Source organism: Egretta garzetta, unplaced genomic scaffold (assembly GCF_000687185.1).
Source record: "Egretta garzetta isolate BGI_Z169 unplaced genomic scaffold, ASM68718v1 scaffold81, whole genome shotgun sequence".
NCBI lineage: Eukaryota > Metazoa > Chordata > Aves > Pelecaniformes > Ardeidae > Egretta > Egretta garzetta.
In genome coordinates, this window is record NW_009258671.1 from 6904193 (window position 1) to 6929593 (window position 25401).

General features: G+C 40.1%; 1 protein-coding gene across 1 annotated transcript in view; it reads right to left on the reverse strand.

The window, feature by feature from the left end:
- The window catches only part of EFCAB6 (EF-hand calcium binding domain 6), a 105284-nt gene that overhangs the window by 32451 nt on the left and 47432 nt on the right, over positions 1–25401 (reverse strand). The window contains 7 exon segments of the mRNA XM_035888510.1: positions 6757–6955; positions 6958–6980; positions 8524–8642; positions 9675–9771; positions 12915–13150; positions 14285–14400; positions 17353–17467. Coding sequence (XP_035744403.1) covers positions 6757–6955; positions 6958–6980; positions 8524–8642; positions 9675–9771; positions 12915–13150; positions 14285–14400; positions 17353–17467 — 905 coding nt within the window.

Below are 25401 nucleotides of genomic sequence, written 5' to 3' on the forward strand. Positions count from 1 at the left end.
AAATTGAATGGTTTTACCTAAAAAAAAACCAAAACAAAAAAAACCCACCACTGAAAACTCGCACTGTTTTTATATTCTGGAAGCTGGTCTTTCTTTTGCCTACAAAGTGGTTTGTCTCAGCTCTGACTGTAACAGATCGATAAACAAATATGTGACATTTCTTACAATCAGAGAGCAGAGCCAGAGCTCTGCTTTCCCAGTCTGTGCCTCAAATCATGGTGTTGACAAGCGCCCTAGAAACACAGGCCACACATTTCCATTGATTATTTTTTCAATAATACTGCCTGTAAGCCCTCTTTTGAAGACGTTGTCTGCCTTCTAGCGCCAATATACATAAGGCCAGGAGTTGTCTTTATTAATGCCTTTAATCTGGGAATTCTTTTCCCAGATTTACAGCCTAGTATGTCCATTTTGTGTAGTAACTCAAAAGTTACTTGCACAGATTGACCGTGTGATATGAACTCTCATCTAACATTCAAGTGCTAACAGGCCTCTGGACACCCTTGTTATCTTTGTGGATGGCATATTTGTAATGACTCTGTTTTATCTTGTTGACAGTTAATCTTTTGTGTTACTTCTCTGCCTTTACATTTGCATTTTTGTCTAATCCTACTTCTCAGGCCCTCTTGGATACTTTTTTCAGATTCCCTACTGGTTTTCTCTCTACATCTTCAGAATCTATTTAAGCAGCCACAGTTGCTTCAAGTGAATGGCTTTTCCTACACTTTCCTGTGAAAACTCAAGAATGGACTTGGAGTCTAAAGGAAGTCTTTGAAAGCAGAATCTCCTGTACAGTGGTCTACAAATACATAGTGTTAAACTCATGTCATGCCAGGAAGTTTGCTTGGATCCAGCAGGAGAATCTGAATTTGTAATTTTTGTAAAAATTGATTAATATTTGTAAAAGCATATGCAGTCCTTTTACCCGAAAATATCCTTTATAGGACAGTGTCTGTCCTGAAGCGTATACTTAGCCCCATGGGGTGTAAGGACAATCTCAGTGACTTGTCTTTTGATCTTCCTGTTGCTAATTTGCTCTTCCACTTTTAAACATCCCGCCATTACTCCTACATAATCTAGCCCCTTTACGAGCTTCTCTCTCCCGACCAGAGGAATGTTCCTAGCAGCACACATTGCTGTGAAAATACAGCTCTATATTCTGTGCCTGCTTCATCTCTGACACTGAAGATTCCTGGGTACTGATCTCCTGTGTTTATGGTTCCTTCATCAGACTCACTGCTTTAACCAAGCCCAGAGCTAGGCGTATTTTAGACCAAATATTAGCTCTTTCTGCCTATAAACTTAAACTACTGTGTTTATCTTCACTTTTTAATTTAAGTTCATACAATCCTTTAGTAGGAATTAGATTCTCTGTAGACACTCTCAGTTTCAATAGTCTTTCATCATGCATAGAGATTCCTGAGCCAGATTTTTTACAGTGTATTTGGAGGTAACATTGACTGAGCACCAGTTTTGAATTTAGACGTGTTTATTCTTAATTTCCAGCCCCCTTCTGCTACTTTTGCACAGAATCTGTGGTATTTTGTTGTATTTTTGGTTTGTGCACCATCACATAGATCTGGGGATATGGAGGGTATTCTCTTTGCTTCTGCTTTTCCAGTTGCAAGGTCTTGCCAAATAACTGTATTTCTTCTAGCTGCTGCAGAATTTCTAAACTCCTGGACATAATGCGAATCTGTGAATTCTCAAATATTTCACTTGGGCTACTTCTTGCAGATAGTTCTGAAGAGTCTCTTCAAAACTCTCCTAACTTTCTTTTCCTGCATGTCCTGCTCCCCTTCTGATATTTCCATACTGCCCCTTAGGACTGTCCTAGCTTGACTAAACAGATTTTTCTATCCTTTTTTTTTTTTTTTTTTATTTTCAGATCCTACCTTCCTGGGATCTTTTCTGTATCTTTGGATCTTTGATGCCAATCTCTATGTGATCCCCTAAAATGGAATCTCTGAAAAGGAGATAAAATAGCTACTCAACTGATCCGTTATTTTAAGATGAGCTAAAAATTCTTCAAAGGATTCCTCCTCCTGCATTCGCATATGAAACCTATGTCTTTCAAAAGTTCAAGTTTCCTTGGGAGCGCAATATTCCTTCAACTTACTTTCTGTAGCTGCATGGATTGCCCTCTCACCCTGGCTTGGTTTCATGCCATTAAAAATTTTGATAGCTCCTACTCCTATAATATTCCAGAAAATAGTTGTGAGCTTCCTTATGATTAATCTAGCCACTGTATATAGGTTTCAAAGCATGATGTGAATCTTTTCAAGGAAACTGCAATATTGCCAGTGTGGTTTAGAGTCTCTAAAAGCCCCTAAAGAGCTATCACCTTCTCTCTCACTTTCAAATCTCTTTTTTGTAGTTAATTTCTTCCTCTTTTTCACATTCTGCTCCTGTTACCCTGTGGTACTTGGTTTACACTCAAAGCAAGGCTTATATTGGAAAGAGCATAAAAGTATGCTGCAGAGGGTGCGCATCAGTCAGAGTGCACTTGCATTGCACTCAAGCTGGCTTTACTGACTTGAATCTCCGTGTATCTAATTACTGACTAACCAGCTCAGACTCCTTCAACCTCCTCTTAGATATGAGACCCTAGAGATCAAACATCTGCTAATTACATCTCTGAGTTTTAACTTTTATTATGTTCAGAAGCCTACAGACTTTCCAGCAGAGACAGAAATCTAAAATCTCCTGACAAAGGGCTTGCTTTTTTTGAGGTACTGTAATGTTCCACAGCTTAAAACACACAGCAATTGCAAAGGGGCGATGGTGGAGGAGGATGGGTACTGAGGCCCAGCAAGAGACCACGAGAGTCATACCTAGGAAGCAGAATACAGCAGCCTAAAAGCCAAAACCAGCTGAGGACCCTAAGGGCAGTTTGTTTTTTCAATGAGAGAGGGATGTCCTCCAGCCCTGGAAGACTATTTAGCACTGCTCCTTCCACCTTGCAAGGGTGTGCTTTGAAAATGTGATGTGGTCCACATTGTACCCTCATTGCAGAAAATTTCTGGACCCCTTTTCAACTGTATGTTACTTTCAGTGCCACTCTTCATCACCACTATCGTCTTCACCTTAAATCTTCCCAATAAAAGTAAAGGCTGAAGTAAAATCAAAACAGTTTTTGAGATTGATATTTTTGAAAAATGGAGGCATTCAACATGTTTGGACTGATAAAAAATTTCCAAGCAGTATTTATTCCACTCACAGCAGTAAATATGTGCGTGGAAAAAATGAGGATTAAAACCATAGATCAAGCTACGTTGCCAAATAATAATATTTTCTTGCAAACGTTTTGTATTTTTCTTGAAGAGCTGGAGAGCCACTGTTCAATGTCTGTTTCTAATTTGGGCGATTTGTTCCTGTGAGTTACAACAAAAGCAAAAGGAAAAAAAAAGTGCACAGCAGTATGTTTTGAATTGTAAGATGTCCAGAGCTTTTGTCTGCCTCACAGTGCGTAATCACAGGACACTGAAACTGCTCCAAAGCTGTTAGGGTGAGGTTCACAGCCCTTGCAGAAGGGCTTAAGCAAGATCACAAAAGAGGGAGTGGGTGCTGCTCCCAGTGCTGCTGAGGTGGGTCCTGTAACCAGCAGATTCACACCTCAGGCAAATACCTCCTCCCAGTCCCAATTTGACAGGTGAAAGGAATCAGTTTTCTAACTCATTGAGAATGAAGCAGGGACTGAGACCCACATGGATGACCAGGGTTAGTTTTTGCAGCCACTGCATCTGTTTTCCTGACCAAGAGCAGATCTTACGCTGACCTTTACAGTCGACAGGCATGGTGCCCACCTGTGCTTCCCGAATCTGAGCTGTCCTATATGGTCCTGGAGCGGAAGGCTGACGCTCAGCTGCATTGCTGCCTTCACAGTCACCACGCAGATGGATTTAATCCATCAGACAACTACTCTGTCTTAAGAGTAATTTCTGGCTTTCCAGGGCCTTACGTGAAATCTGAGGAGTTCAAAGGTCTGGATTCAACTCCTCTTGCGCTTCCAGCTTTCCGAGAGAGAAAGCCAGACAGGAACTGCTACCACAGGACTGCTCCCACCAGCCAGGACTTCAGGTGAAGAAGTGTGGGAGACAAGAAGAGAATATTCTGAGGAACTGAAAGGTGGCAATAATCAATAGCAAGACATACTTTTGCAGATCATGAGCGATTAAGCTATGAACTCATTCCCAAAGAAAGCTGCAGATGCCAGAAATTTCAAAAGATTAAAACCAGAACTGGATGTTTTACATACATAAATCAAAAAAAGCCAGAGTCTAACAAACAATCAGAACATAGTTTTTGAAAGGGATGTACAAGTCCCATCTGCAGGCTTAAACTGAACTCCATCATTGCCCAGGATAAGACAGCCCCAGTGCAGGGGACAGAATATTCCATGTCCATCTATTAGAAGGCTGCTCTACCTTAACCAGAAACATCTGGCTCTGGTTGCTAGCAGGTAACTGAATCCAGTTATACTTGACTCGGTCTGCCAATTTTTTGTTTCCTCTAAATTACAGTTAAGCAATCACTATGCGCTCATATGTATGTATTGGTGTATCTAGTGGCCATATACATAGTTCTATAGATAGCTGTTGTTATGGTAGGTTCTAAAAAGTAAATAATTCTAAACGACGTGGACCTGCCAGCATGTCACATCATGACTATTTTATTTTTACCCAGCATGTCTTCCCCATTGATTTAATTACTCTCCAGCTGCTTCAGGATGAGTATTTACATCTTTGAGCCACACTGCATAATTTCTGCTTGCAGCACAGCATCTTCCCTACTTGAAGAGCTGTTTCTTATTTAGAGCATTGGAGGCAGGGCTGCCTTGCACTTGGCATTGCACTAAGAGGAAAGAAATAGAAGGTTCCTGACCAAAGGAGCTCTTCATCCAAGTGTAAGACCAGACACAACTGTTTGGTACAACAAATGGAGTGGAAGAGTCCAGTATGAGACAGTTAGGGCCTGAGTTTCACATCAGAAAGTTACAAATACAGCAATAAGCAATGCCTAAAACACAGCAGCTGCCCAACCGTCTCTGTTGTATATTATGCAATTTTTTACAGGTGGAACACTCGTTGATACCTGTGAGTGTCATAAGTGCAGTTTATGCCAGAGAGTTGCAAGGCAAGTGGGGAGAGTTGTGACACTGAAAAGAAAGGACAGTTTTGCCCTTGATTCCTTCAGCTTATTTGGGATACTGAAAAACAGGATTTAAAAAAGCAGGGTAAAAAGGCAAAAGCCTTAGCTTACAGGCTTCTCTCTGTGTTTTGTGGGTTTTTTTTGTCTAATTATTTCCCCAGCTGCCTCTTTACTGCGAGACAAGGCTGGTCTTCTTTGTTTATGAGTGTATCACCTTTACCAACAATGTCATGGGGAATTATAATTCTTATCAATAATAATTTATTAGTTCCTACAACTTCCAGACACTTTCTGAGAACAAAAGAAAGCAAATCTGTGCTCTTGGGGGTATATTTTTACATGTTATTTGCTCCTGAGGGTTTATACTCCTAAATTGAAGGAAAAAAAACCAAAACAAAAAACAGTTCAGGAGAAGAGTGAAAGCACAAGCAGAAAACATGATAAGCATCCAGGTGGTGTCTATCCACAACCTGGAAATATAAAGCCTTAACAGCACTGTACTGGGGCAGAGGATTCTCCTGCTGCCTCAATCTGCTGGCAGGTGCAGGAATCCTACAGCAGCAGCAGGCTAATCACTGCTGACTCACTAGGGCAAGCATGGATCATTAGACTTCACTCTGAGTAGGATATCATTTTGTCATTTATTTGTCAAATGCTCTTCTCAGGAGCAATGACCTATTAGCTCTGGGAGTGTTGATTTTGTTTGAGGCAGAGACTCCTCTTGCTTGGAGACAAGATGCTTATTTCTGTCATATGGAGCCAGGGTCCGTCCTTGTCAAGGCTGTTTTTTGCTGCATCTATAAAGCCATTTACTAACAATTTAACTAGCTGCTAGAGGGATGTGAAACCACCTGTGATTGCTACATGGCCCTCATCCAAGGGACAGGGTAGGATATGGGACCCCTACACGCCCAGTCATTCCAGCTGCAAGAAAAGCCCCTGTAATCAGGTAGGTATAAGTCTATGTTCCCCAAAGCAGTCTGAGAAGAGGAGACCTGCAGGGTGACAAAAATTGCACTTGCTCTTCTCCCTCAATCTGAGATGACAGCAGCATTAGGACTGGAACCACAAGCTGAGATGATACCAATAAACAGACCAGGGAGTGCTCTGGGCACAGAGGCCAGCTGGCACGTCTCTGCTACTGAACCTTCTTAGCCGCCAAAAGGGAGCAGCTGCCTGCAAACTGCCTATTAGGAATGGTCCTTGAAGCATTCTTGCTCTCAAACAGTGATCAGGGAAAACATTAGCTGACACAGGCCAAAGCATGATGAGAACTGTTTTGGCAGTCTAGCAACAAAGATGACTGAGTCTCGGAATGTCTCTGGACTTTCTGATTTGTCAGTATAGATGCTGCTATAAGGTCTGTAAAATAAGTAATCTAATCCATGGAGAATATCTATTTAAAAAGTCTCACAGTGCACACTGAGCTCCAGCAAATCAAGGGAATAACACTACGGATAAGCTTGGTCCAGGATCTTCTGAGACTCCTTTTCAGAGTGGGGTTTGGGGGTTTTTTTGGGTAACATTACATTTGTATTATACACAGTGCCGTTTTAACAAACTAAACACATAGAAAGTTATATGCTAAGCTCATAAATAACTTACTTGATCTGCTTTTTAATTTCTCTTACATGCAGAGCTTTAGTTTGCTGTTTCTGCTGCTCTTCCAGCTTTGAAGGCTTCTTTTGTTGATGACTGTAATGTGCTTGTAAATGTGCATAGCTGTCTTCCGTGATGTGTCTGCTGAGCCCTGTGTCAGTGGGTGCAAACTCTATCCCCAGTTTCTGTAAAAATTCTTGGTAAAATATCCTTTTGCATCTGTATCATACCTTGACAAAGAAACGCTCTTTTTAAATATTCATGTCTTCTTCATAGAAAGGCAGCTTAAATCTCAGTGACTTCCCTTCCTTATAGAGGTGCCATAGTACACTGAGAATGAGTGACTTTATGAGAGACTCGAAAGATAGGGCTTATGCACTGTAATCAGAGAGTCGATTCTGAAAATACTACCCTGAGGACCAAACTGTCAGGAGTATTCTCCAGCTCTCAGTACTGCTACCTTTCAGTGTCTGGCTTGAGATGCAGACAACTGGGCTCCTAAAAATTCAGTCTCAAGTGTCTCAGACTGGTCACACAAGTCTGAGATGCTCAGAATTGTAATCATCCTTCAGAAACATAGGTTTAGCTTCATAAACACTTTTCATATTTTCTTAAGTATAAACCATTCCATAGGCTTTTTCCCCTGCAGTTTCTCCCCCTGCTAGTGCTCTGATGCATGGTAATGCCTAATTTAGCCTCAGCTTCACTCTAATTCCTTTATTCAAGTTACAGACATATCAGGCACGTAAGAGATTTTAGCTATTCTATAAAAGGAGTGGCTGATGGGAGTGAAGTTTTGCAGCAGATAACTGCATGAAAAGGGTACTCTTCAATGTGCCATGGCATCCATAAGGAATAAGAATGAAAAGTAAAATCTAATGGAGTAGAAAATAATTCAGAGATGAATCAGTGCTAAGAAGAAACTATATAGTTAATGCAGTTTGAAACCCAAATGCAATACGCTTGGGTTCTATATGTTAGAGAAAGTGATTACTTTTTTAAATAGACCTCTAATGAAGGTAGCTTTTTATATAATGTCACATACAGCTGACATCTATGCCATTTCAAATACAGTTTATAGCACAGCTCCTCTTTGTTGAAGGCAGACAAGTATTTTCCCCCACTTGGCAACAAATCTATAAAAACATTTCATGATATTACTTGTCATCTTTACACAGCATGAAATTACCTTACTTTCTTTTGTTATGTATTTGGTATGTAGCATTTTTCTTTTGACTGAATCACTTTTATTTACATTGAAAATGTTGTAAGTAAATTTAGTCCTCTGGAAAGGAGAGGCTGGTAGCACTGCCTTCAGACAGGTACGCAATGCAGATCCTCCATGGAGCTCCTCGATGGAAGCTTTGTCTGCAGTTCCCAGATGGCCCAAGACGCTTGGAACTGACTTTCACCTATCTCAAACTAAGGCAGGCATTTGTGTGTATAAACAAAATTGATGAAAACCAAGTTAATATAACCAGTGACCTAAGGTGCCATCCAAGAAGAAAACGCATGTTAAATTAAAGGGATCAGTAATACTGAAGCCAAGAGAAAACCCTATTGGAAACTGATGGATCTAATTGTATTCTTGAGCTTAGTATGGTAAGACATAGCCTCTTGTAACACAGTGTCATGATCTGAGGTCACAATCATAACAAAATAGAAGAATTCTCGTGCAGTGTAATCTATTGGCATTCACTGTACTACCAAAGGCTCTGTAATCTTATAAAAAGATACATTATTGCAAGAGCTAATAATTTAGAGTTGTCATACCTTGCCCAAAGCTGCTTAATTTCTTCTGGGGTGATTGGAATGCCAAATCTGAACAAGACTTCCTTCAAGTCCCTTGGCTGTATAATGCCGTTTCCTTCACTGTCAAATTCCTGAAAATTCTGGAGTAAAAGAAATCATCACTAACAAGAACCAGCAAGTTTGACAAAATGTTTGATCTCTCTATAAGCTTAATGAATAATGGGAATTGAAAAAGAAATGGAAAATCATGCACATCTGAAATTCATCTTCTAATGTTTTTTCATTTGATTTTTGCTCTTTCCTACTTTCTACTGTTGAAGTGCAACTTTCAAAAGCTTGAATCAGGATTGACATGACGGGTGTTTAGGCGATCTACTCTGTGTAGATAGTTTCTTACTGATGGCAAACACAGGGGATATGAGCATGAGAAGTGTGCATGCAGCTGTGGATATGCCCACTGCTGAAGTATGCCAGTGGAAGATGAAGGCACTAGAAAATGGCAGACCTGCAGATTTTCTCCCCAACTTGTTTTATACCTAAGATGAATTAGATTTTGCTTTGGGTTTTGGTTGGTTGGTTGGGTTTGTTGGGTTTTTTACCATTCATCTTGCAAACAGAGACTACCAGTACTATTGTCTGATTTACACAAACATTTAATTATATTCCTTTTTCCTTGTGCTACTCTGTTGTCCAAATACTGCAACTATTTAACAAGTTAAAAAAGATAGAAAGGTGGAAATAATTTTTATAGGACAGTTTTGCGAGAGCCTCTTTGGATGGTGTAGTATCACAGTCAATGTTTCGCTGTGCTGGGCAACGCTGGTTGTCAGCATAGGAGTAGGTGTGTGTTCATGTACAGCAGTACATGACAGTAGTCAAACAGGCCTCAGATGAAGCCCATTACTACTCTTACAACAGAAACATTAAATAAAATAGGAAAATATGAAGAAAGTTTTAGGAATAACTGCAATAGCATCTACTACATAATCATTAGAAAAATTGAATATTATTCAAACTGTTGATTTTTTTTAATCACATAGTAAGTTTTTATCATTAATGAGCTATTTTGCAAGGGTCTCTTTGAATATTTATAGAATCTGAAGATCAACATTGCATAATGTTCTGAAATCTATTAGTGCTGCTTATTTATTTAAAGAAAACATTCTTCTTACCCCTGCTAGGTCATGCCATCTGGTTCTTGCTTTGATAACAAGGTAGTAATGAGCGTGATCACAAGCTAGCTCTGAATCCGTTATCATCTGTTTTTTTCTCAGAAAAGAAAAAAAATAAAAAAACAACTAACTATGTTTTACGTTAGTGGGATCTTTAATCTCCACAAGTTTCCTTACCTTTTGTTGTTCTTCACGGTAGTGGTGGTTTTGTTTCCTAGTTTCTAAGATACGCATTAAAGACTGTTACTTCACATCTGTGTAAACTTAATTCTTTAAATACTGCCTTATTTCCCTAGCTACAGGGTAGCAAAGATGTTTTAAATTTTGTAATTCCCTATTTATTTTCAAATCAATATTGTTCAGTTCTCCCTCAAACTCAAGAGCCAGCATGGATCATTTATAGGCATAGAAGGAAATGTTAATTATCTCAGAAACAATTATATCCTGGAGTGACTCCAGGAAGATGATCCTTGATTTACATCAATAACGTAGATCAAAACTATCTTGTGAGCCACCAAGGCATGGCTAGTAAGTCTGGGGAGTAAGACCCACATTTGCAAATTCAGCCACCACTAAAAGTCCCTAACTTTTGGGGGCCTGGTGCTTCTGGTGGAATCCAAGCATGCAGAGGAATATGGGTGCCTTCGGATTAAGATGCAGTGTAGCTGCTGTACTACACAGAAAGCTACACAAGGACGCACCTACCTGAGAATCAAGGGGACTTCACGTCCCACCATTTTTCTCACCTGAGAAGAGCAGCCCTTCTTTTTGTGCCCAATTCTACTTAGCTTTTCTAAGCACTTCCAGTTAGAAAACTGGTCATTTCTCTTAACACATAGCTGCCCACCTCATGCTACATCCTAGCACCAGTTTTTCCTCCAGCTATTGCTTTGTAAGGAATTGCTGCAGACATATGGCTTCAGAGCCTGGTTCAGCTGCATTCCAGGAACATGATCCCTGGACCAAGATTCTCAAATGAAAGGCAGAGGAATGTTGGGTCTGCAGACCAGGTGAGATGTGGTAACTACATCTGACCTATCCACCGAGTTCCTGTACCACCCATGGCATGCGCAGGCCAGACCTTAGCTCCTGGAGAACTGCAACACTGCAAACTCAGCCACTTCTGAGCTCCCGGGGCTTGGGGCCTTGACAGTCTTCGCTGAGGGCTCCATTTTGATTTAGAAAACTGAATGCCACATGAATCCATTTTAGGTGCCTGGGTACCTTCTGAGTTTTCATCTTTCCCACTGCTTGAGAGAAGATTCCATAAGCCTAAGTCTAGTGGTTAGGATTCGGCGCTCTCACCGCCGCGGCCCGGGTTCGATTCCCGGTCAGGGATTTGAGGTCGAACCCCATGCACCAATACAGGCTGGGGGATGACCTGCTAGATAGCAGCTCTGCTGAGAGGGACCTGGGAGTCCTGGTGGACAATAAGCTGACCATGAGCCAGCAATGTGCCCTTGTTGCCAAGAAGGCCAATGGTATCCTGGGGTGTATTAAGAGGAGTGTGGCCAGCAGATCGAGGGAGGTTATCCTCCCCCTCTACTCTGCCCTGGTGAGACCCCACCTGGAGTACTGTGTCCAGTTCTGGGCTCCCCAGTTCAAGAAAGATGAGGAACTCCTAGAAAGAGTCCAGAGGAGAGCTACTAGGATGATAAAGGGACTGGAGCACCTCCCCTATGAGGAAAGGCTGAGAGAGTTGGGCTTGTTCAGCCTGAAGAAGAGAAGACTGAGAGGGGATCTCATCAACACATACAAATATCTTAAGGGCGGAAGTCAAGAGGACGGAAGCAGTCTGTTTGCAGTGGTGTCCAGCGACAGGACTAGGGGCAATGGATGCAAACTGAAACATAAGAGGTTTCAGTTGAATATGAGGAAGAACTTCTTCACTCTGAGGGTGGCAGAGCACTGGAACAGGCTGCCCAGGGAGGTTGTGGAGTTTCCTTCTCTGGAGATATTCAAAGCCCGCCTGGATGAAGTCCTGTGTAGCATGCTCTAGGTGAGCCTGCTTTAGCAGGGGGGTTGGACTAGATGATCTCCTGAGGTCCCTTCCAACCCTTACGATTCTGTGATTCTGTAAACAATCGACCAACAAAAATAGTCTAAAAACTTAGCTGGGAAAATCCAAGTGCTCTTAAGGCTTTTAATCACTGTATTTTCTTTGCTGGACATCTGAAACAGTAATAGTATTTGAAACAAGGAAATTCTGGAGCAAAATTCAAGATGTTTCAATTTCTAGCTAAGTCCAAACTGAAACAGAAATGAGAGCACGACAGTAATTGGTCTCAGACTCCAACTGTTAACAAGGCTCAATCATCATCAGTTTCCTTTCTTGTTTTAGACTGATGTCCTTGATTCACTCAGTTGTCCAATTCAGGAAAAAAGAAAAACAAACCAAGCAGATAAATATTACTAACATCAGAGCCAACAGTAATGCTGTAAGAGACAAATAAAAACTGGGAAATAAGCCTATGTGTATATATCACATCTTCACTGCCACAGCGGAGATGAGTTGCTGATCAGGAGCTTTTTCAGTCCTGCTGTATCTTGTCATTATTTTTATGAATTTATCTCCATTTGCATAGTTAAACACAGTTTCCTACTGAGTTTTTAGAGTACACTTTTAGTGCATAAATGCTATTTATCATTAAAGTTAAGCTCAAACTTTTAAATTCCAGATGTTTTAAGCAGCATCACCTCTTGCAGGAAGGGGGGCTGCAGCACTATTCTCCCTATCCTCCAACCACTCCACAGTGCCTCAGTGCTTCTGTGCACCTCACCTGATCTTGTCTACTCTCAGAGGGCTGCTGTAATGTACCAACAACACTACTAGTCTCACACGCAGACACTGTGCCCTGGCTGCTCCTCGATCCAAAATGACATCTGATTCCCAAACCATGTCCCCAATCCTGCATGCTCTAAAGATACAGCAAGTTGTCCAGTTTGGAGGCTCGCTCAGCTCTAAGGCTCCAAGTCAGGCACCAATATATATGTTTGACCTTACAGATTTAAGCAGTCCCCACGGGTAGTTCTGGCATTTTAACCTAGCGGTGGATTCAATATTTAACGGAGTCATAAATCACTGAGAACTTGGTAAAGCTACCCAACTTCAGCTTGATAAAGACATATTTTAATACTATCTTTTCTTCAATTATACCCGATACAAATTTTCACACAGCATACTCATTTCTGTAAACACATCAGATTACTGTAGGTACTATGCAACTTTCTCTTTCTTACTTGTGAGATGGCATGAGCTGAGGAGGTACCTCCTTAGTTTCTTGGGTGTGGAACAGTTGACAGAATTCTTGGTAATTTAACATGGAGGTCAGATTCATTCCCAACAAACCAAGTAGGCGCAGGAATTCCTCATCTGTGAGACAAAGCAGAAAGCTGTCCAAGAACTGCTGAAAGTCAAGCATGTTCACGATACCCTCATGATTACTGTCTGTTTCTCGGAAGGCAGAATAGGTGTCCTAACAAGGAATATTTAACTAAATATAGTTAACACATCAACTACATATTTTTAAACATAAATAATAAATGTTTCCTCTAGACTTGTTTTACCAACAGGCAAATATTTTAACACAGTTTGAGAACACAAAGCATTTATAGTACTGCCTTACTAAAGACTTGGGATAGTCCTCAGTAAACTGCAGTCTTATTGCTTTCATCTCAAGCATGTACAGAACTGAGCAAAAGTAGGGAGCATCAAAAAGTCAGCCCCATACAATTTACAAATTGACCTCCACTTTCCATCCCTACTATACTGAGAGGTACCTCATTTCTCCTCTTGTGCATCCTTAGAAAACCCGTGAAGACAGACTTTACAGCAATTGATCTACCAGCTGAACAGCTTCTCCCATTAAAATAGATGCAAAATGTTCAAACACCTTTAAAATGGTGAATTTCTTCAGAAATCTGAAGTAATGCTGATCAATACGATCAGCTTCACTAAAGGTGTCCAAGGTGGTTTGAACAGAGGATCCTTTTCCTGAATCCTGATCTTTCCACTTCTCCCAGAGAACAGGGATGGGATGGTATGAACTGAGCAAAAGGGTAACGACTGCGGCTTCTCTCCTTTGTAAAATGTGATTTCTCTTACTCTGTGCATATCCATAGTGGGAATTCAAGGAGTACATTCTAATTGTAATTACAGAAAATAATAAGCAAATGTAGAAAAGCTGGAAAAGAACTCTTAATTAAGATCACTGTGTTGCAAACTTTAGGGACTAAGGACGTCTTCTTGAAAGATTATTCTCATGAATAGATGGACTGTTCTATGAACAAGTAGTACAGAGTTATTCTTTTCTAATTGCAGAATCTTTAATAGCTATGCTCACAAAAGGATGCGAAAAAATAACCCAGATCTTATTTTCCTGGCAGAAGCTGCAGAGAAGACAATTGGGGGGAAAAAAAAAAGTTTTTGCCTTGAAAACTGAATGTATTTGAACTAGAAGTTTCTGAGGACACAGAAGACATGATATCCAACATAATTTTTAGAGTCACTTCCCCGACAGCTCCTCCAAACCAACTTTTAAAACAAATGTTTGTATCAAAATAACAACCAGCTTCACTGCCAAAAGCAAACCATGGCTTGATGTATTTACCCCATAGACCTCCATCAGCTTATCACTGAGTTGACCAGGACATTTTTCAGCAGCATCATTTACTCTGTGGTTTGGGCTGTTACATAGAATAGCTCCTGGGCCATTCAGTCTGGCATCTGCAATAATGAAATCGAAGTACAGCAAACATTGGAAAGATGGTATTAAACATATCTGATAAATAGCACAGTAATATAACATAAACAAAACAAGAAACCCTGCGATCATATTCTTTACAGCCCAAACATGACAAAGCCCAATAACTGTATACAGTATTAGTGGTGTCCACCCAATTTACAGTAATGGCCTCAGCTGCTATAGTTTTCCCAGCACAAGATGAAGAAGATAATCTCAACTGAAGAAAGCACAAGCTCAGACAAGGTCTTTTTCTCTTGCTTTAGTCTTCTCTGGTGCCTGGTTGCTCTGAGGAAGAGAGATATCAGACTGGAGGAGGAGAAAAGGAGCACCGTGAAAGCCATGACTCGCTGTCATACCGCCCATCTGTCTCAGTGAGGGAAAACAGGAGCTGCAGACAGTGTCAGAGAAAGTAATTCGTTACATCTTTGACTGCGTAGCACAACCACTGCATGCTAGACCATCTCCCCCGGAGGAATTCTATCCTGGCTAAGACCTCCTCTGGTTTGATCCGATGTGAGCTATTTCAGGAGATCTGCCATCAAAACACTCCTGACTTAACAGAGCATCACCCCTGAAACTGTTTTGTCTGATTTTCTATTCTGGCAAGACTCAGTCCCGCACAAACAGCAGCTTCATATTGTCACAAGTTTATTATCCCACAGCCCAGCAGGATCAGGAAAGGCTGACAGCCAGCTTCCCAGCAGGGCACCCACCTACTTCCAGTCCTGAAGGGCTAAGGTACTTTTAGGCCATAGAAAAGCTATTTTGGTCACTGTTCCAGATCTGACTCCTTCTGCTTATTGTGCAGTGATACTCTAGGAATGTGTTTTGCCTTATTTCTGGGGAAAAAGAGACTAAGCATCTTTTGTAGCCTCTTGAGCATTCCAGATTTTTTCTGCAGCATGAGATGTATAGAGGAGTAAAGTAATTCACGTCAGATTTTAAAATGGGAAAAACTTGTAAAGAAAAGTGTACATACTGACATTTCACTACACCTTATTCCTGATTGATAAGAAAAATGGTAAGTTAATGGTCTGTTCAAAAGGAACTTTTCTTTTCTTTTTAAAAGATTTACATATACTGACACACAAGAACCTGTACAACTACCTGAAGAATCACTAAATAGTATTCATTGCATCATTTTAACTTCTCTTGATTTTAGCCTTTAAATCCTACTCCCCCCTACAGACATGCACTATCTTTCCCTGTTTTCAATTCCAGTTTCTATTGAAGTCTAGTCAAGAAAATTTGTTCTCATGTTATCTTCGCGCTAAAGCTTGTAAGAAGAAAACCAGGTCTCTCTCTGTAACTACAGACCACCCTCCACCCCAGTGAATCACAAATCATTGAAAAATATAAGTTAGGAGGGTGTTTTATCTGCCTTCTGTTTTCTGAGACCTACTTTATGTTAAATATGGGTTATACTTCCTTTTACAACTATGAGATACAGTAACATATGGAAATAAAAGCTATGATTCTCATAATTGGCAAAAGAAAAAAGTTTAAATACAGACAAAACACTGTTGATTCTTGATTTAAATCAAAGAGCTGACACACTCATTTTCCCTGAGGTTAACGTGTTTCAAACATCTTTTATTAGGCTACTGGATGAAGGCGCACATATTTTGGTGGACAGATGATTAGCCGGCTATATTAACAAACTTCTAATTTTCTAGGCCTGAATGAAGAAAAACCTGAATATTTTGACAGCCAGCTACAAGACAGCTCTCTCTCTCTTGTCTTAGTTCTAAAAGACAAATAATGACAGCAGAAAATAATAGTAACAGTGTGAAAAAAGTGAATGTGCACCTCTGAGAAATATAACAGAGGCATAATATGGAAGTTAAAACAGGCCTTGAAGCCAATGGCAAGACTGCTGTTGACTTCAGTGACGTCAGAATTTTACCCATAATGTCCAGATTTAAAGCATAAGTATAAAAAAAATGAGAAATTAGTAATTACTTACTAGTTTTAGTTTGCGCTCAAGGTTCTACCCTAAGAAACAATTTCAGATTCCATGAGCATCATTTTTAAGAGTTGAAAATCAAACCCCTTACTTACAGTGCCTTGATTTCAGTGAAATTACTGATGGGGTAAGGCAAGTAGCTGAGGTGAAAAAACCTGCTCCCAAATTATACATATATTCCTCTGGTATTCATTCCTCAGCAACAGTAAATCAATGAAGACCACATCCTTATTTTATGGGTGGACAATACATCTATATCTACATAAACAGTAAAACTTGCTCTCTCGCTGGAATTCTTGATACTCTAATACAATATCAATTATGTTGTAGATAACCACATTTCAGCATTCCCTAGTAGCAATGTCCCTCAACAGCTTTAACATTCAAGAGCAGTACTTCAAATTAAAACCATAAACCAATACGTAACCAGATCACACCACAGAGCTCCAGTTGTATATACCGCCACTAAAACTCATGACTAATGGCTTACTAACAGGTGTTTCTTTCATGAAAGGACTAGTTACTGTTTTCTGGCTTTTCACACAGAAAAGAAAAAGTTGCTGAACATCACTACTATAAAATCATCCACTGTAATTTAAGATACAACATAATTCCAAGATTGTGAATAAGAGTTAGAACTGCTGAGGACAAGGATCTACTCAAGGCAGAGCAATCAGTCATTTACTTTTTGTAATCTGTTAGTGACAACTCCATGGCACCTATCTGTGGACCTTTAATTAGTTCACATCCCACATGTTCCATTTTCCCTCTTCTCCTGAGTTAGATACTCAGCAGCTTAGCTGGATCAGAAGTCAAAGAACTACAGACAGGAAGGTCGTCCGTGTGTTAAAAATCATGTCACTGATCTCTTCCTAATTTCATCAATAGCCTTTCCTTGAAAGAGAGAAGTTCTGGATCTTCCAGGAAAGGTTTGTTTCATGCGTTATTGCTGTTAAAATTCCTTTACCTTCCAATACTGCCACAAAATCCAGATAACTCAACCCTCCATCTGGTAACCCTACCTTTTCTGTTAGTATATTAAATTGACTGTCATTCATTGGCATGCCATGATCTTCCAACACCTGTTAGAAGAGAAATAAAGTAAGTTATATAATGGCCTGTTTTCTTGCTTAATATGCCATTTTGAATACTAAATATTTGGGTGTTTTATCCTATGGCTCAACTTGAAATTACTCTGAAAATTGATCTCTCTTCCTTACATTTACAGTAAGCCATTTAAATATAGATCTATTCTGTACAATTTCAATTCTATACAGAAAGAGACAGAGTGCAAAATTTGACTATATTTTTGAGACTGGCATTTTAAGCAAAAGCACCGAGTGACAGGCTAAGATTAAACTTCACCTGGAAAGTAAAAACTGCCAGAAGAAATGACATTAGCTCATTTAGCAGACTGGAGGAAAACTGTCATTTGTAGAATTTGCTGCTACCAGTTTTCCCCACAAGTCTGCCTCAGCTACCTCCTGGACAGGAAATGCTGCAGAATGGTTTCAGGCCTCTGGACCACATACAGCTGCAGCAAGATGGATAGCACGCTTTCCTCTGCATTGCTGCTCTTCAAAGCAGATTTGGGGATCCATTTTAGGTAATCTGTTTTGGCAAGGGACTTCCTGATCTTCCTACATTCCTCCCATGTCCTCTTCTCTTTTTTTTTTTGCAGACCCTCTACCTCTCTAAGAGGTGCAGCAGTCTGGAGTGGCAGCAGTCTCCCATTGCGTTCCTCTTAATGTTACCTGGCTGCCTACTGTGGTGGGGTCCCTGGTTTTCTCCTACTTTTCCCATCTCCTGTTGCCCTGAAAAGCTGTCATTGCAGCCCCTGCTGCTGCTAAGGGATTTCTCCAAAACCATTCATTTCCTTCAGATGCTTTGTAACTCCTGATTTGGGTGTATTTCCTTATAACTATCCTGCACAGCTCTGTCCTGAGTTCCTTTCCAAGTGTTCCTACAGCGATTACTCTTGCCATTACGTTTTAGTTAATTGTACAGATTAAAAGAAAAAATTCATTAAATAGCTGAACAGCATAAGGAGTATTAAAAAAGTGAGAATAATTAGGAAATTATCATTCCTTTCTATGAATGTAAAGCTTCTGGATAAGCAAGCACATTTTATGTTCATTTGAACAAAGTATTTACCATCAGATCAAATGCTTAATAGTAACGGTAAGGAAATCTGGCCGCACAAATCCAATCAAAGCTGGAGAGAATAAGTCACAACAGGAATGTTGGTGACTACAGTCTCAAATATTAGCACTTTCATATAGAGAAAAAAAAAGTGATAAAACTCTGCCAAAACTGCATACAAGATTAAGTCATATTAAATTGTACGACTAGATCATTGTCCTGTGCTGAATGGCTCACAAAAGGCACAGTTTCTAAGTCTTATTTAAAGGAAGAGGATTGATGGAGATATTGAGGATTGAAGGAGATATTGTAATCCTTCACAAAAGTGAAAGCACACGTACAAACTATGGGTACAAACTCCAGGACCCCTGACAGGGCTTCAGTTACCATCTTCCTGATTTTGAAATATATTAAAAATCAGACAAGTCCAAAGGTGCAAAGGCAGGGTCTATGCCTACTTGCCTGGTTCCTAGGAGAGCCAGGCCAGTGAATCCAGAGGTACTACGTACTCTTCTGTAAAGGATGTGGAGTTCAGCATCCCCCTTCACTAACCCACTTCACACCTTTGGTATTCCATAGGCAAGCAGCTAAAAGGTGTCCTTATGCTGTAAACTGTAAAGAAAAACATAGAGAACTGACAGTGTTGGTATAACCCTGGTGATTTTATGTCTGCATTTTTGGTTATTCAGGCATACCAAGATCAATTGCCCTTCAGAGGAATGTAAGGGTGCATTCTGCCCACTCCCTTAATGCCTCAGTAACATAATGTTATACAAATAAAGAGAGCTTATTCGCTTCCAAGTTGGGCAGACAGCTTTTGCCCACTTCTATGGCTTGGTCTGGAATAACAAATCAGAAAACAAGTATGCTTTTATGTTTACCACTACTATACCATGCTATGACTGAGTAACCTATTCTACCTCTGAGGACAAGCAACTCTGCCCAGCTGTAGACTAGCTGCCTGGCTGTTCTAAATGAAGCCGTAGATCAGAGTAGCAGTTTCAAACATGCCAATAAGGTGGGCAATGGCATTGACACACCTGCTCAGCTACGCAGTCAGGATCCAGTCGGAGAACAGCATACCACTGCAGATCACTTTAACTACAGTGGCACCCCAAAATGTCTCACAACCTACCCACCCAAATGCACTCAGGATATGTCATATTGCCTACACCACTTGTGATAACCTAATGTATCCAAAACATCTATCTGCAGCTGGCAGATGTGATACAGAGAGCCCTACATCCTTCTGAAGCAGCAGCTGGACACCAGGGGAGATTCCCCACAATGCCTACAATGGTACTAGACACCCATTTCTAGATGTTCTTTGTCTACCACAGAAGCTTCATGAGCTCTGGGATGAAAAGCAGCTGTGCTTGCAGGGCAAGGATTGACGAACAACTTGGTAGAAGTGTCAGGGAAATTAAAGCAGGAAGAAGGTGAAAACTCCCAGTTGGAATTCTACCCAGACAATTAGGTGGAAAACCCCTTTCTTTTGCAAAAGGTGCAGAGATCTCTAAAGACAACAAGTGATGGAGAATCAGTGTCAGTCTACATTTCACCTGAAAACACATGCCCAGGCAGTTCCCAGAGACATAAGGTAGTCTGTCACTTCATTTCAGATGAGGAATCCCTTTTAATGACCCTTATTCGCACAGAGCTCTCATTCTCATTCATTCCAGGGTAGGCTTGTTTCACTCAGCACAAGGCAGGGCAGAAGAGGACTATTGCAGGGAAGTGTGCCCCTTTTGAATGATCAGCAGCAGCAGGGCAGAATTCCCAGGCAGTATTCCATCCAGCTGGACTCTACTGAGCTTGCAGGGTCCAAGAACATCCCAGTGCAGTGATGCATATACCTGGCGGCAGGTACATGATGATTTTTCATCCTTTGTGCATACCAAAACTTGAGAAATGCATCACCCATCCTGTAATAAAAGAACAATGAAATCACAAAGACTAACTGTTCAATAGCTTCTGGTGCTATACAAACATCTTAAATGTGAGCTGTACACAGACAGCTGATGCAGAAGAAAAAGCAGCAGGTAGAATGAGTTTGTTCTGCCTAACAGTGGCAAAACACACGCTACTGCATTAGCTGCAGGCAACATATAAGCCTCTTAGGTATCTCACTGTAGTGTAAATCACAGCAACCAGAGCCAATGTCCCAAAGTTATGTGCCACAGATGTCAGATCCGTATGGGAGGAAGGGTTGCAGCTTAACACATTCTTAATAAGTGTATTATTAACAAGAAAATATTAAGAAAAATGGAAAATGTTTAATCTGTTTTGTCCTCCTTCTTTCCCTCCCCTTCATTTCAAAGCAATTTCACTTCCTGAACGCAATTGCAGGAAGATACCCACCTGAGGGTAAGAAGATGTGCGGCTGAATGCAGCTACAGTGTTTGTGGGGGAAGGATCTAGAGTAACAGTTTTTGTCCTGTCATATGATGTGGAGCACATACCTCATGGGTCTATGTTGAGAAGGGGAGAGAGGAAGGCAACAGCTTGTCACCCCCTCGCAGTCAGTACATTTGGCCCTGCAACAGTAGCTGGTGAAAAAATGTACAGTCCATGGTACATGGATGGGAAGATGATGTTTATTACTGAACCAGAGTAAAAACAGATTGGGACAGACTTTCTCAAGGGATTATAGAGGATATTTTCAAAGGTACAGTGCTGGTTTAACCCTTGCTGACTCTTACCTTACTTCAGCGCCCAGACAAAGGGCAGAGCATGCATTACTGTCGTAACACAATTCAGCAGCAGTTCTTGCTTAAACCTAGGTAAACTAGGGAAATATTAGTGCCATCACGTATCTTTTCCTTCCCAGTCTCAACTTTCAGCAAAGCATTTTTCTTTGAAATGTGAAAAGAAAGAAATATACAGCTGGGTGCCATCGGCATCAGCTACAACCCCAAATCCATGACTTTACAAGTCTGTCCAAAGCACAACATGCAGTCAGATAAGCCATCAAGGCTGTAATGGGCCCTGGGAACACCACACCTCAAAACACCTACCTCAAAAAAGACACCTAGAAAATTCAACTGGAATTCTTGGCAAGTAAAAATTGTACAATTTCAATACATTCGCATTATTGTGGCACTGACATGCTATACCCAAATCAGCTAACCCAGTATCAAAAGCCACCCAACATCAAATAACTATATTGGAAATTTACAACATGATCAAATCCACTGAATTCAAATAAGAGCTACCGAAAAGTTCTCCTCTCCTGTTTGGGACCAGTCTATGCCCTGAAATGCTACTAGATATCCGGAGGAGATTGCCCTGACACAGTCACTGCAGGCTCCTTTGAAAGTAGAGCAAGAGTGAGCAAGGAAGAGAGCTGGGGACCCTGAGGGATGTCCCCTAGTCCCAGTGTGATTACAAGCCACACTGCAGTCCAAGAGTAGTTCAGAGGAAGCTGGGGCTCAGAAATCTGAAAGATGCTATAAAATTAGCTTAAGTCATTCTTCCTGAAGTGTCATGCTGTATCTGTTAAAAATTTTACTCTTTACCTACCTATATCCAGTTCCTACCAGCTACCACTGTGGAGTTGCAAAGAGGGCTTAAGGACTCTGAGTTAAGGCTTAGGTGATTCTTTAAGCTATGCCCACTCACTTCATGTAAGAGGTGCATTGTTGGTTGACATTAGACCTCCAAGTTCCAGCTGTGTCTTGACAGTCCCAATTCATACAGGTTCTTTTTAACAACTGGGAGCAGTTGAAGCTTTCAAGGTGTAGTGCTGTTACAGGATGACAATTTTATGACTTTAAAGACAAGTTGAGGTTCTTTCTCGTACAATAACCTGCATGGGACCTGTTTAGCTCATCAATAACTGAAACCGTAACTGAAAACTGAGGATTTAACTCTAGCTGTGTGAGCAGGCACATTGCTAAGACAATAAGTGTTTTTCTGGGAAAAGTACAGGAGAGAGAAAAACAGCTAACCTTTTTTTCTACCTTCCGCAAGCCAGTTTTATTAATTTTCCCATGTGATTGCTTGTGGTAGGCAAAAAAGATGTCTTTAATAGTCGCTGCCTGTTGTATCACTCTGTCCTTCAGCCTTCTAATTACTTCATCAACAAATATATTCTGGGCATATTTGTTAGCTTGATCTTCAATCTGCTTGATTCTAAAATTGAAATATTGTGCATGAAGACAAGTTGCTTTTTTTTGTAGTTTCAAACATGTGATTCAGCAATAATTAACAAGACTGCTTAAATGACAAAAAAAGACATAGACATGGAAGAAGCTTCTCTGATGCAAAACAAAATGATAGGTTGATCAAGTTAGAGCAACATTGATTCCAAGGCCTATACTGTGCAAACATTTCTTATGTATAGCTTGCTTTACAGAAAAGAAAAAAAAAAACACAACCAAAATTGACTGATACTGCTCTGAAGTATTTCTTTTGCAAATGGAGATCCTAGACCTCCAAATCACAGGCTTAGTTTCTAATGAGCCCACGTTTCTACATCAGCTAAGGAGCCACCTTTATCTTTTAATACCTCCTCAGTTAACATGAGATGGCTAAGCTAACATGAAAGAAGTTAATGAAAGTCTTTCCATTGATTTTAAAAGCAAAAAATATCTCTTATGATGTTTTGTCTCTTCCTGGATCCCGAGTAAATAATTTCCATGCTTTTTCCCTTTGGAGGAATGGCCAGAACACCTTTCTTTCTTGGGCTTTATAAAAAAAGTCCATAGATATGGACTATATACTCTTGCTGAAATACCACAACCTTCATCAATAAGCCATTAAAATAAATAACAGTTAAATATTTAACAACCTTTAAAGACAGAAAAGAAATTAAATTAAAGGGTATGTAATGTGTCCCACTTGTATCTATTTTACATCCATTATGGATTTACTATAACCCATGAAAAGAAAAGTTACAACAATTATTTTTGTTAAATTTTAGAGCATGTATTTCCATATAAGCAAAATGCAGAAATATTCAGCAGTCTTATTTTATAGATTTATTAAGTGTGGTTTATGGTATTCCCTAAACTTGAAGATAATCTTAACATTTTAACTCTTATTCTAAAAGTATGCTAATGAAAAGAGTTTTACTTTGATCTGAGCAGCACACAGAAGATTAACTCTAAGCCTCCCAAAAGGGATCAAAAGATGACAGTGACTGGTGACTCCCTCCTGAGGATCTCAGATGGACTCACCTGCTGAGGGCACTTGGTCTATCTTGCCTGAATGCAAGAGGTTGCCAAAACATTACCGACTTTACCTGCCCCATCCCACTGATTATTATATTCTCCTGCCTACCAACATTGGCCTTGCCATGAATGACCCTGAGAAAATGAAAATTACAGGACAGGTGATGAAGATAAACTCAAATGTTCTTTATACCGTTCCGCCTTATTGAAGTTCAAGACTGAGGCAGAGGTTAAATATGTCCTGGAAATAAATGAATTATTACTTGCAGGATATCATCTAAAAGACCATCTTCCCCATGAGGGGCTTATTCACAAAAATCTGTCTTTATCTACTAGCTTTATAACCTAGTAGGGAAGCCTTAGACTAGATTGGAGAAAGGAGTTGACATAAAAGCTCACAGGAAGGTGTTAACCCCAGCCACTTAGCTGAGGACCTAAAACTACTTGGAATAGGATTATACATTACAGGCTCATAGAAGAGACAAAACCAGATAGAATGGATCAAGCATGCTGTTCGTCAGTATATGAATTTAAGAAATATGGTATAATGAAGGGGACTTGGAAGTTCTTAGGGTTCTTGGAAGATCCTAGGATCTTACAGTTCAGTAAAGTAAACCTTTTTTAGAGTTCTACTGATAAAAACATACAAGAATATGAGTGCTGCAGTGGTAGGATACCTACTATACATCATCAACAGGGAAAACAGGATTTGGATTTGAAGCTATTGGAGATTTTTTTTCTGAGGAAAAAAAAAAAAAGGAGGCAAAACCATCCATGGTAAAAGAGCTGGTTGTAATTGGTTGGGTGATGATTACAGCAGAACACAGGCTGTCCAGCAGATTATCAGAATGTGTCAATGGCATCCTGTTGATGCTGCAAAATCTAGTGAAGGGAAACCCTTTCTAATTTTTATCCAAATTAACACAGAGAAACTGCTTGAAAAGGTGAAATACAACTTAGGCAGGAACGCTGATGGAATGACAGAGTTTATGACACTTGTAAAAGGAAGGCAGGAGAATAGTGAAAAAAAGTAGATTTCTACCTTCTCAAGGAACTAAAGTCTCATGGGAAATGGGTGTAAAGGAAAAATAACTTAAGGCAAGCTGGCAGTGCATCAGTGAAACACGCCATCACAGTATAAGGGAGAAACATGAGTATATATGATGAAAATCTGAAAGGCCACAACACAATGTGAGATTCAATATAAAAAAGAGTAATGAGAACTCACTCTATAAATGCTTCAGTAATATAAGAGGGATCACAAAAAAAATTTGGCTTACTATTCAACAGAGAAAAGAAAACTACCAACAGATTGCATTAAAGGGTGAAGCACTTAAAGCCTCTTCTTGTATCGGTCTTTGATAAAGAGTCAAATATAAGCAGGCTGCTTGATTGGTGAATAATAACTACAAATAAGGAAAGAACAAATTACAGAATGTTGTTATGTATTCATATTGGTTCTTAAAGAAATGGCTAAAATTGTCTCCCAAATTTATGCAGAAAAGCAAACACACTACCTAGTTTTAAAAAGAGGGAAGGAGAAGGACTGGAGTTACTGACATATTTCTAAGAAATCTATTCCTGCTTTCAGGCAGTAATTATAGAGTCACAAAGAGTTCAAAGCCTGTTAAGAGACCCAAGAGCCACTAGGGATCCTTGAGATCTACCCTGATTTCAGGCAAGCATATATTTTAAATTAT